Here is a 13,363-nt window from a genome sequence, read left to right on the forward strand (position 1 = left end):
TCATTATTAGTATTTCCAGTTTATCATCTACTGATACTTTTGTAATATGCATTCATGATAAATTATTATAAAACCAATCTTTTAAAAATGCAATACATAAGCCCAACTGTTTAAATTTTATTAGATGCAACAGACACAAAATTACCCTGCCAATTTCTAAAAATGTTTTTCAACTCTTTCTCTCCATTTCAATACTTATCTGGACACAAGCCAAATATAGACACTATGGGCAGTACTGGGACTACACTTTGAGGAGCACTGATCTGCAATACCATGCATGTATTTATTCAAAAGATATACTTTACCTCTGACATTCTTTCCAAATCCCATTGAAGAAACTTTTTTGTCCACTTGTTCACTATTGTTCGATTTCTCCTTCATAACGTCATCATCACTAACAACATCAACAGAATATTTTTTCTTTTTCTTTTTCTTGTGTCGAGGTGGAAGCTTTTTTGGAAAAGTAAACATTGGGAATATCACAAGAAACATTGCAATGGCACAAAGGAGGAATCCACTCCACCTAAAAAATTGGGAAATGTGAATAGCATTTATGGGTTTTGCTTTGTGAGAATAAATTACCAATGTAGACGTTTGCGGTGATAAAATTCTTCAGAAAATTTTGTTTTTACTTCATCAATTGTAAAGCAGTAAAAAATTGGACAAACTGAGAAAATAAAGGGATTCTCCTTTTCTGTGGTATATGGGAACTCTACCCAATAATTACAATAGTATCTAATAAATATTATAATCAGCAGCCTGGATAGAATTTTACTTGATCTAAGTATTTTCGAGCAGCTATATGTTAATTAACACATAGCTAACATTGTTAGTCCTGATACAATGTGAATTTTATAATAAAACACTTAATCATAACTTAATAGAAAAATAGACCTCATTGCATAATTTTGTATAACATGTAGATACTTTTTTCTTAGAAGAAAAGCATTAATACCTTGTACTAAATGTATCTTTTGCTTGTTTGGTGCTGGGAAGTGAACCCAGGGCCTTGTGCTTTCTGTAACACTGAGCTATAGCCCCAGCCCAAGACAAGGGTATTTTAAATTGCTGATGGTGTTCAAATATTTTCTGCAGTACTTAAGAATGTATAAAACCCCACTTAGCTGCTCCACATAATATTTAACCTAGCACAAGGACTACCAAGACATGTCGACTCCATCCTTCCCTTGAAGATCTTACAACTTAGATATAAGGAAGCCAAAAATATAAGAATCTCCAAGATATGCAAGAATGCATACAATTAATTGCTACGTCATATGGTATGGGTATAAATACTATAGAAGTGCAGAGAGGGGAAATTAATGTGTGCCAGAAAGCCTTCTCGGAGATCTAGAACTTGAGCTACGTAGACCCAGAATTTCATCTTGAAATTTATCTGAAGTTGCTGTGTTGCAGAGAGCTCATGGTGAATACCATGAGTAGAACCCAAATTCTAGTCCTGTATTAGAACCATGTTTTACAACCCAGGGTTTCTTACCTGCACAGTTCCCCATAGGACAGTTTCTCAGTACCCTTCAGTCTTGCCTTAGCAAGCAGAAGTCCCTGGTCCTACAGAGGGTTACACCTCTAACTAGGATTCCTCAACTCTGAACTCTGCTCTTAAAGTTTCCAAGTTCATAAATTCTCAGATGTTGTCCTCTGTTTTAACATGTTCCCATCAGAATGCAAGCAGCATTCTGTGCATTAATGATGTGTTCAGTCCCGTAAAAAAATATAGATTAATTGCAAAGTGAAACATGTCTTTTGAAAAAGTTTCTATTAAAGTGCTATTATCAGTTGACAAAGGTCATTAGTTGGGAGAATGATAGAAACTGTTGTTAATCCAGTGTACTAGTTTCAAATAGAAAAGTATACTAAATAAAAATTTTAAGATGATCAAAGAAAGAATTTTGAGAAGATTGCTCAGGACAGACTTCTAGCAATCTCAATTATTCAGAATATTATCACCAACCTAGTGCCTGACACAAATTACTTACTCAGAAAAAAATTGCTAAATAAATATATTGAAAGAGAGAGGTTTTAAAATAGAAAAAGGTGATTTGTCTTAAGGGAACATAGTTATGACAACATCTGGTCTTTGAACACTTGGCCACTTAGAGGCCATTACCTATCAGCACCTCACCTCCCTTCCACATTTACCCTTCTGGAATCTGTCTCCACAAACTCCACATTGGAATTCCCTGAACCCCTTTGGTCACAGCCTCTCAAGCTCTCTCCACAAGATGGCTGGTAGAGGAGCAGAGGCCACAGTTCATGAGCTTTAGTTTCAGACAGTCCTACGTTTACATTCCATCTTTATCAGTTACTAACTAGGAAATCTTGGGGAAATTGCTTTTCTACATTGACTTTCTCAGGGCCTTGTGCATGCTAAGCTTAAGGGTAATAAGTGGTTTTGGGAGTCCTCAAATTTAAATAAGACAATGTATATAATGGACCTTAACAAATGCCTGCTTCCAAAGCAGCAACAGATTCATGGTGGGTAGTTTTGGTTGTTTGGTTTTGTTTTTATGTGGATCTACACTTTGGTCTCACTGCCCACTCACTCCCAGCCATTGACCTAAAATTACACACAAACAGTGAGGTTTCACTCTGAATGGCTGAAAGTGAGAGCATGTAACAGAAGAAGGGGGAGAATTATTGCAAACAAATAAAAATAACATAAAAGTTTAAGGTCATTGTGAAACAGAGCAAACCAGTCCACATCCTTCAATAGTCTCCAGAAACATCAGTATGACACATAATATAATGATGGACAGTGAGGACATCACTAAAGAGGACGCTGAGAAAAGCTGAGTAGGACAAGATAGTATGTGTCATATACTGGGAAAAGACACATCAACAATAGCTAATATTGAAAGGCCAGAGTATCTAAATCCTTTTCATGCAGCATTACTCAGAACATTCACTAAAAGCAGCCATCAGCATATTGACTAAGAGATCTGCCCTAGGATCAGTTTTTTATCCCAACACTCTCTGACTCTGAAGTTAGAGCAAATAATTCAAATCCCTGAGCATCCATTTCCTCACTTGCAAAATGGGCGTAATATTAGTGACTGCATATATTTGCTAAGCGTTTGATATATCGCTTGATGCAGAGTAATGCTCAATATTAGCATTATTCCTTCCTTCATTCATTCCTTCACTCTTTCAACATATATTTATTAAAAACCTATCATTGCCATTAGGCATCGTGTCAAACAACTATGACGTTATGCAACATGAAGTCTGTTTCAAACAGGACTACTCAATTAAAAAATTCAATTCATTTTTAAGTAGATCCTTACTATACAATTCAATATTGATAATCTATATCATTTATATAACTAATATTGAGCCATTGAAATAGATACAATTACTTGAACATTGATTTAAGGATTGAATACCTAGCACATATGGGGTGGCCAGAGCAGGAACCATTTAGAGCCCTCCATGTATAAACGCATTTGTTCCTCACAACCCTATGAAGCAGGTACTGTAACTATCTCCTTTTATGAATTAAAAAAGCAATTGAGGCACAAAGAAGAAACTTCCCCCAGGTCACATAGCTTTGCCTCATTCAAAGTTGAAGTTCTCCTGAATCCTGGACATTTTTGGCAGGACAGTTAAGGTCCCCCAAGTAGGAGAGCAGCTACATGCACATGAAGCTTTCAACTCAGGCGAGTAGAGCTTTAGAGTCTCCAGGTCACTCCAATTTGCTCCCACTGGACTAACTTCTACTACAAAACTTTTTACTGACAGCATAAAGCACTTGTACGACTGAAGCTCCTGCTGTCCTTCCTTCCGCCTGCCCCTGAGCTGGTTGTCCTCAGCTTTCCCTCCCACTATTCCCTTATTACCACACCCTTCTCAGCCATCTAAATAGAACACAGACTAAACATTAGATATTCATATGTATATTTTAATAATCTAGTTTTATAACAATAAGAAATCCCTACTCTGATTTATTTTACAAACTGCCAAAAAAAACTAAAAAATAAAAACAGCTGAGGCCAAAATTTTCACCATGAGTCAAAAACTTAAAACCCCTGTGTGATTTCCCTCCCACTGATAGGGGAACTTCTCTTTCTATGATTTGAAAATTCTAGCAGGCCAAGTTTATCTGTATTTCAGTTTCAGTGAGGATTACTAATGAAACAAGAAGCAGCATATAAATTATATTTGTTAACTTCTTTGAAAATAGTGATAAACATTCCTACCAATCTCAGAGTCATGAGGTTATTATTCTATAATAAAGCAGAGAGACAAAGAGAACACAGTAATCTGTGCAACTCTTTAGAAAGTAATTTCTTGATACGTATAATTTCTTTTTTTTTCCCCAGGCAAATATTTTTTTTAATTTTTTAATTATATTTATTCTAATCAGTTGTACATGACAGTAGAGTGCATTTAAACATTTTGATAGATCATACATAGAGTGTAATCTCTCATTTTTCTAATAATGCAGTATTCTCTTTGCCATAAAAGGAAAATTTCTCATCAATGTATACCTATTACTAACCCAGGTGAAATGAATTCAGGACACCAATATTTTCAATTAGCACTTTTGCATTCACAAAGAAATAAATGATAATGTTCAAGTCAAGGACTGTGAAGAAATCAAACACAACCCTGGTTATTCAGATAAATCACATAATATTCAAAGGTGAAGCTCTCCTCCTGAGTCCAGGACAGTAAGGTCCACAAGGTGAGAAAGCAGCTAAATCTCCAGCATACATAGGGAAACCAAATGTCACCAAAGAGAAAAGATTTGTTGAGCACGGAAACAAGGTTGGAGTTCTGGGCAGTGGGGAAGGGTTATAAAGCAGAAATACAAATGCAGTAAGTATAGAGTAAGTCACTTTTAAAGGCACAGAAAAAATAATGAAAGATATGATTAAACAGTAAAGTACCCTCACAGCCACAGAAGCCCCTTTCCCTACACTACAGGAAACAGCCCAATCCTGTAGAATGCAGATTAAGACACTGTCACCAAAGTATGGTATTAGTTTCCTGTTGCTGCTATAACAAGTTACCATATGCTTACTGGATCAAACAAGCCAGATGGATTATCTCACAGTTCTGGAGGTCAGAAATCTACAGTGGGGTGGATAGGGTTTTATTCCTTCTGGAGGTTCTACCTAGAGAAGAACCTATTTACTCAACCTTCTAGCTTCTGGAGTCCACCTGCTTTTTTGATTCACAAAACCTTCCTCCATCCAAAGCACATTACTTCAACCTCTACTTTAGTAAGACTCTCCTTCTCTGACTCTGATCCTCCTGCCTCCCTCTTTCCTTTGATTAACAATGGGCCCACCCAGAACCCAAAGATAATTTCCCCATTTTAAGATCTTTAACTTGATCACATCTGCAAGGTACCTTCTGCCACATAACGTAACATATTCATGGTTCTGGACATTAGGAAATGGCTCTCTTTGGGGAATTATCATTCCATCTACCATCTACTCTCAGGTGATTTAAGCTATATTTTTCATCTCTTCAATGGGAAAATTTTAAATACAAGAGTTTTTATGACTAAATCATTAGTAAGAAGTGAAATATAAAATTTAATAAACAATCTTACCAGTTTCCAATGAAACGAGGATCATTCTGGTCAAGGTGAACAGGATTTCTGGGGTCAACATAAAAACCAATAAGAAGTCCACCTAATAAATATCCCACCGCAGGGCCAAGCGCTCCCATGACATACATGATGGCTGAGAAGACAGAAAGGAAAAAGTGAAATACAGCAACATTTTATGTAAGTGCTAAAAGTTCTCTAATCTCAGTAGCATACTGCAGATATATCACAGTTAAATCCAGTTAACAAGTTCCAAAACGTCTACACTGATATTAGGGTTTCAAACTTTGCGCTTCATTTTACTATTACCTGTTGTTCTCTTAGAGAGTCAGAATCACCTGGAATGCCTTCAGGTTGCTTGTACTTTGTTTAATGTAAATGTTCTGGTCTTACTTTGAAACCACTAAATTCAAATTTCTAGAAGTAGAGACCCAGGCTAATTAATGAGGCAGATGAAGCAGTCACTGAATAACCAAGAGGAATTTTGTTTTAAAAAGAAAAAAAAAAAAAAAGGTAGTATCACTTGTCACAGCTGTAGTTTTAGCAAGATGAAGAAATAACTTACAAACCTAGATTGAATTGGAGAAGTGGCTCAATGCCCTCCAATTGCTAATGTTTTTTGAGCCACCATTATAGAATCAAATAATGCATTTGGTTTATTGTTAACTGAGGAATCCTACTTAAGAATAAGTTCTTCTACATGGCCTGGGTCAGGAGGTCCAAATGGAAAGCAGTAACCACAGATGGACCAGAAAATAATTTTTTAAAACACGTGTCCAAGGAGTCAGGTGAGTACATGCCTTACTGTCGATGGATCAGAAATTTGGTATTTTATCAACAACAAAAATCATATATATATATATATATATACATATGTATGTATATGTTTATATATACACATATGTATACATATAAGCATATAGTAAACAATAGCAGGTTATTAGAATTAGTTTATTTTATATGCCTATTTTTACTTGTGTAATTTAATAGTCTAAAATGCCAATTTTATAAATTTGAGATGTTAGGGAATTCCTTGAGAGTCATAGAAAAATCTAGCCATACCACAAACTCAATTTTTTTTTCCCTACTCAAACACAGTTATTTAGGGGAAAATCCATGAACGGTTTGAAGGCACTGCTGTGTGCAAGGTATGATAATAAACTCAGGTGGTGTTTCTCATTTCTGTCGCCGTCATGCATTTGTAACTGCTGAACAAATAAGAAAGTTTTGCCATATCCTTTAAATAGCAATATATTTACCAGAAAGCAAATTGGGATAATCAGAATGGTTTCACCCCACTTCATCACCCACGTCTAAATCAACATCAAGTAATCTTGTACCTCCTGTTACTTATAACCATAGACAACAAGACCGTAATTTAACACCTGCTCTCACTTTTCACACCATTACAAAAGAGAAAGCACTGTGTTTATTTTACAGAATCATCTGCTTGTAACCATAAGACATTAGGTTCTCAGACTCCTCCATCTGTTCTGGAAATGGAGAATGGAGGCACACCCCCAAGTATCTGGTGCTGTCTTGGAAGCAAGCTTTGAATAAATGAAATTAAAATTTTGTTAATCTTTATTAATCTCTTTGGTCACAGCCTAGACTGTAACTCAAGAATAGAAAGTACTTTATCAGTTACAGGTATTCCCATATGCATAGGAAGATAAAATTCATGTTTACACCTCCAGGCATGCCAGCACCATTTACAACTTAAAACTGTAATGAGGCCAAAATGTGACATGAATCATCCTCCCAAAATAATTCCCGTGGTTTGAAAGAGGCTGTCTACAACACACACAGGGAAAAGGGTACTTCCCCAATACTGTTTATGCCTAGGGCCGCTGAGTGCAACTCTTGAAGTGGTAAGCAAGATTGTACGGTATATGTACCAGCAAGCCCCTGTGATGGTCCATCGAGGAGAAAAGGTATTCAACAACACTCACCAAAACACCTTAAGCTACTTTCTAAAATATAAAGCTTTTTTAAAGTCAGCAATGTAATCAGAAATTTAATTTTATTACATAACAAGCACTTAAAGACCAACAGAATTGTGTGTGCGCACACACACACACACACACACACACACACACACACACATACACACCCTCTTAACCCAGCTCCATTTAGTAAGCAAATCATTTTCGGGTAAGAAGGTAAGGTTTTCTGGCTACTGAGTTAAGATTTATTGGTGGATTAACAAATGGCACTCACTAAAAGATTTAAGAGTACATTGTTGAAGCAAATTCATATCACACACCCTCCCAGTCAAAAACGCCCCCTCATTGCCCACTGATGAAGGAGAAAGGTCTAGACTGCTCTACCTGGAGTTCCAGGGTGTGGCAGACTAGCCTCCTGCTAGCATTCCCATCTTAAAATTAGAAGCCTGTATTCACCACAGCTTCCCTGGGCATTTCTGCCTGTTTGCATCCTAAACTTCAAGATCCAAGTCCACCTCGTGGTCCTCCCCTGAATGTCTCTCTCTCTCCTCAGAATGCCTGTAGATGAGATATTATTATTCCAGGGGATTACAAACTTCATCATGGATCCCTAATGAAACGAATCCAAAATAATTTTCCTACGTACATATGAATATATCATAGTGAATCCTACCATCATGTATGTCCATAAGAATGGGGTCCTAATTAGAATAAAATGTATTCCATGCTCATATAATTGTATCAGAATGAATTCTACTGTCATGTATAATGAAAAAGAACCAATAAGATAAAATAAGTAAAAGTTTTAAGCATTTATCCCCAAAGGAAATACTTTTCTGTATAAATAAGGTATGTGTACTATTAGTGTCTCTCACACAGCTCACATCTAATGCATCAGAAAATCCTGTTGGTTCTACCACTAAATTATATCCAGTATCCAACTCCTCTTCACCTCTATTTCTAACATTCTGGTCCAAGCTGCCATCATTGCTCGTCTGGGAAATTGCTCTAGGTCTTCCAGCTGGTAGCCCTGCTTCTGCCCTTACTTCTGCATGGTGTATTTGTGTATTCTCAACACAGCACTTAATAATCCTCTAGAAACATGAGCTAGATCTTGGTACTTCCTTGCTTCCCATCTAATTCACAGTAAAAAACAAAGTCTTTGTGTGGTTACCAGGACCTAATCATACATTAATTTGGATGACCTCCCCATTGTCTCACGGATTTATTTTTGTCATTCTCCTTGTTTCTTGAGCACCAGTCTTACTGACCTTCTTCTTCATAATCTTCAATCTTCCAGGAATGTCCTCAGTACATGCATGGGTTTGTGGTGAATGCTTCTCCCCCACATAGCCACATGGTTCATTTCCTTACTTCCTCCAGCTAGTTACACAGTCACTTTCTTTGCTGAGTTCTTATTTGACTACCCTATCTATAAACTGAAACTCTTCCCTCAATTATTCCCATCACTCTCCCTGCTTCATTTTTCTTCTTAGCATATATTACCAAATAACATACTACGTATTTCCTTTTTTCATCCTGTTTATCATCTGTGCTCCCCATCTGGAATATAAGCTCCTCAAGAGCAGGGATTCTTGCCAGTGTTCACTGCTGTGTCTCCAGTGCCCAGATGGTGTAGGAGGCACACAACCCAGATTTAGTCAGTACTTGGTACTTATTACTCCTATTGAGTTTATGCTGTGGTTGAATATATTCTCCAAACATGTGGAAAACATGTGGAAGCTTGGTCCCCAGTGCAGCAGTATTGGAAGTATTTGCAAGGTTGGGTCATGAGGGCTGTGCCCTCAGAAATGGATTAAACATTCCTGGATTAATGGGTTAATGTGGGAGTTATCAAAGTTAATTCATTCTCTCTCTCTCTCTCTCTCTCTCTCTCTCTCTCTCTCTCTCTCTCTCTCTCTCTCTCTCTCTCTCTCCTGCTCTGCCTCCCTGTGTGACACTTTTCACTCTTTGCTCTTTGCCATGTTATAATGCCACAAGAAGGTTCTCACCAATTCCTAAAATAAAATTAGAAATGGAACCAACATATGACCCAGCTATTCCATGCTTGGTGTTTATCCAAAAGAACTAAAATGATCCACACTATAGCAATACAGCCACTTCAATGTTTATAGCAGCACAATTCACAATAACCAAATTACGGAATCAGCCCAGATGTCCATCAAGATGAATCGATCAAGAAAATGTGGTACATATACAGAACGGAGTTTTACTCAACCACAAAGAAGAATGAAATAATGGCATTTGCCAATAAACAGATGGAAATGGAGAACATCATGCTAAGTGAAATAAGCCAGACTCAGAAAACTAAAAGTCAAATGTTTTCTCTCATATGTGGAAGCTAGAGCAAAATAAGGCAAAGAAGGTGGTAGGGCAGGAAGAATTGGATATCAAAAATATATAAGGAAGAATTGGTGGAGTAGAAGGTTGAAAATGAGAGGGATGAAGGAAGAATGGGAAAGGGGAGAAAGTATGGAATGAATTTAACAAAACCATGCAATATGCATGTAAAATGTACTAAAGGAAATTTAACTTTTATGTATATGTGGAACATACCAATCAAAAATAAAGGAATGAAAGTAAAATCAGTGGAATAGAGGAAGGAGAATAGGAGGAAGAAGGGGAGGAAAAAGGGGGGTCAGAATTGACAACAAATTTCTTGCATATATGATTTGTCAAAAAGAGCCCAACTACTAACTATAATAAAAATAATAATAATAATAATAGAATGCACTCACCAGATGCCAACCATATACCAGCACCATGCTCTTGGATTTTCTAGCCTCCAGAACCATGAGCTAAAGAAACCTCTATTCTTTATAAATTACCTGGTCTCCAATATTTTGTTACAGCAAAATAAAATAGACTGGGACAATCAGTGACATTCTACTGTCATAGATATCAGTGATAAAACTCTTCCTCAGTGTACATCATATTTTGAGACCTCAGCTAATAACAGTAGACATCAATTCATATTTCACATAGTGAACTTGATAATTTCTTTTTTTTTTTTACTATGTCTCATCAGATGATTATACTATCCTTGGTTTTCTCTCATGATGTAGAGTTTGTACTAGAAGTTTGGATTATTCAGTGAACTAATAATTTAAGTATAAATTGAAGTTTCAACCTTTTCTTCCTGTACCCCAATGGACCTTCTTATGTGACCCCAGCAGTAGACATATTTCCCTTTGAGAGGACACTGAATCATTCCAATGATTTGAAATTAAATATGACCTTCTTTTTACTTCTACTTATCTCTGCAAAAATTTATATCCTGTTTTCAAGTAACTCTTCGTCCTCAGCAACAAAAACCACATCCTACATAATACCATCTAGTGGTTAAAGCACACACTCCAAAAACATGAGTTCAAATCCCAACTCTTACTAACTGTTTGGCCTTTAGCAAGTTGCTTAATATCTCTAAGCCTTGGTTTTCCTCATCTGTAGAGCTGAGATGGCACAAGTACTTACTCACAGGGTTATCACAGGCACTGAATGAGTTAACACTTAAAAAGCATATGAAATATCTGACACATAGCATAAGAATAAGGACCATATAAGAATAAGCTATTTGTTGTTAGTATTTTATTTTACCTAATGCACTGTTTACTATTTGGGCATAGGAGGTATTCAGTAAATGCTTATGGATTGATTACAAATCACCAACAAAAAAAATGACTGTGCCCCCTATTTCCTATTCTATACCTCTTGTTTCTCCTTTGTCTGGATCTGCTTCCTCCCATCCTTGACAAGACTTACAAGTTCCACATCAAAGGAATGCCCCATCGCTTGCCATTAATCACAGACCTAGATATTGTGTTTGTCTGCTCAGGCTGCCATAACAAAAACACACTGCCTAGGTGGCCTAAATGACAATTACTTTCTTGCTGTTCTGGAGGCTAAAAGTCCAAGATCAAGGCATAATCAGAGTTTGCTTCTCATGAGGCCTCTCTTCCTGGTTTGTCAATGGCCGCCATCTTGTTGTACCCTCACATGATCTCTTCTCTGTGCTCACAGGGAGAGAAAGTGAGCTCTGCTGTCTTTTCTTTTTATAAGAACATTGGGGCCCCATCTTTGTGACATTAGTTCATTTTAATTACCTCCCTAAAGGTCCCATCTTCACATATAGTCACATTGGGTGTTCAGGCTACAACATATGAGTTCTAGAGGGACACAATCAGTTCAAAACAGATACCAAATGAACTGGAGTTCTCTCATTCTTCATTCTTTTCCCTTGCCATCACTTCACTGCTCATCCAACTTTTTTCTCCTCATCTTGACACTGCCCTGACCCCATCCCTGGTCTCCCTTAGCCTTGAGCATTTTTTCCCTCCTGACTCTGCTTCCATCTCATTTACCCAGTCAATATATCAATGGCTTCTAGTAGTATCAATTCAGGCTTGACCCAGTCCCAAGTCTCTGCCTTCTCTGTGCTAGAAGCATGATCATTCCTGTGTTAGTCAGCTTTTCCTCACTGTGACCAACATACCTGATAAGCACAACTTACAGGAGAAAATCTCTATTTCAGGCTCACCATTTTAGGGATTCATTTCAAGATCAGCCAACTGGATTGCTGTGGCCCAAGATGAGGTAGAACAACATGGCAGAAAGGTGTGACAGAGGAGTGCTGCTCCATTTATGGTGGGGTCAGGAAGCAGAGGGGCAGGGGGATGCAGTCACAGAGAAGATGAATGTTTCCAGGTCATGTTGTCAGGGACCCACCTCCTCCAGTCACACTCCTTCGCCTATAGTTTCCACCCAGTTAGTCCATTCAAACTAGGATGGACTGGTTAATTTACAGCTCTCATAATCCAATCATTTCACCTCTGATTATTCATGCATTTATACCACAGCTTTTGAGGGACACCTCATATCCAAACCATAACAACTCCCTATTCTTTCTTTCCAGAACATCCTTTGTATTGCTTGGTCTATAGCTAGTTCAATGATCCAAAATGTCATTGTTGTGCTCTCCATCCTTCAAACCCCAACTTTTTAATAAGGCCTTCCCTGGTCTATGGAGGTCACTGAAATGTTTGTCTTCAGATCTCACATCAAGTATCATGTGCTGCTTTTTTTTTTTTTTTTTTTTTTGGTACCAGGTACTGAACCCAGGGGCACTTAACCACTGACCACATCCCCAGGCTTTTTTCTTTTTTGTATTGACATAGGGTCTCACTAAGTTGTTGAAGGCCTTGCTAAGTTGCTAGAACTGCCCTCAAACTTACAATCCTCCTGTCTCAGCCTCCCAAATCACTGGGATTACAGGCCTATGTCACCACACCAGGCTGCATTTTTGCTGCATATCCCGTGTTACTTATTTTCTCTTCTCATCTAGGCTAGACACATCTTGAGGGCAGGCAATGTGAACTGTACTTTTATGAATCTCCCCCAAAACCTAAAATGCAGAACCACTGACACAGGCAGCACTGAAGTCAGTATAGTACAGGGAATATGAGCAAAGGCCCTGGAGTCAAACTGCCTCATTAGATCCCCAATCCCCACATCTGTGCAATGGCAACAGTTATTTAACCTCTTGGAGACCTAATAGAATTATGTGCATGCAATGCTTAGGACATAGTAAACACTGAAGAACTATTAATTGGCATTTTTATATATTCAGTGATTACCTATTTATTCTCTAATAATATTGTATATTAATTTTGAATGGACTACATTTTTTATAAAATACATATGAACACCTCTGGATTTTCTTTCAATAAAGATAAATTAAGAAATTATCCTTCCTGAAAAAAAATGTTTTTAAAGAAATTATCCTTCCTGAAAAAAAATTTTCTTAAAGAAATTATCCTTC

The 13,363-nt window shown here is 37.3% G+C and overlaps 1 protein-coding gene across 2 annotated transcripts in view; it reads right to left on the reverse strand.

Annotated features, from left to right (window-relative positions):
• SLCO5A1 (solute carrier organic anion transporter family member 5A1) overlaps positions 1-13,363 on the reverse strand; it is a 150,827-nt gene that overhangs the window by 70,672 nt on the left and 66,792 nt on the right. For both annotated transcript variants that reach the window (XM_079111554.1, XM_079111553.1), the window contains exons 3-4: positions 5,582-5,714; positions 306-523 (exon numbers count right to left, since the gene is read on the reverse strand). In XM_079111554.1, coding sequence (XP_078967680.1) covers positions 306-523; positions 5,582-5,714 — 351 coding nt within the window. The remainder of the gene's footprint in view (positions 1-305; positions 524-5,581; positions 5,715-13,363) is intronic.

This window comes from Sciurus vulgaris, assembly GCF_902686455.1.
Source record: "Sciurus vulgaris genome assembly, chromosome: 1".
Lineage (NCBI taxonomy): Eukaryota > Metazoa > Chordata > Mammalia > Rodentia > Sciuridae > Sciurus > Sciurus vulgaris.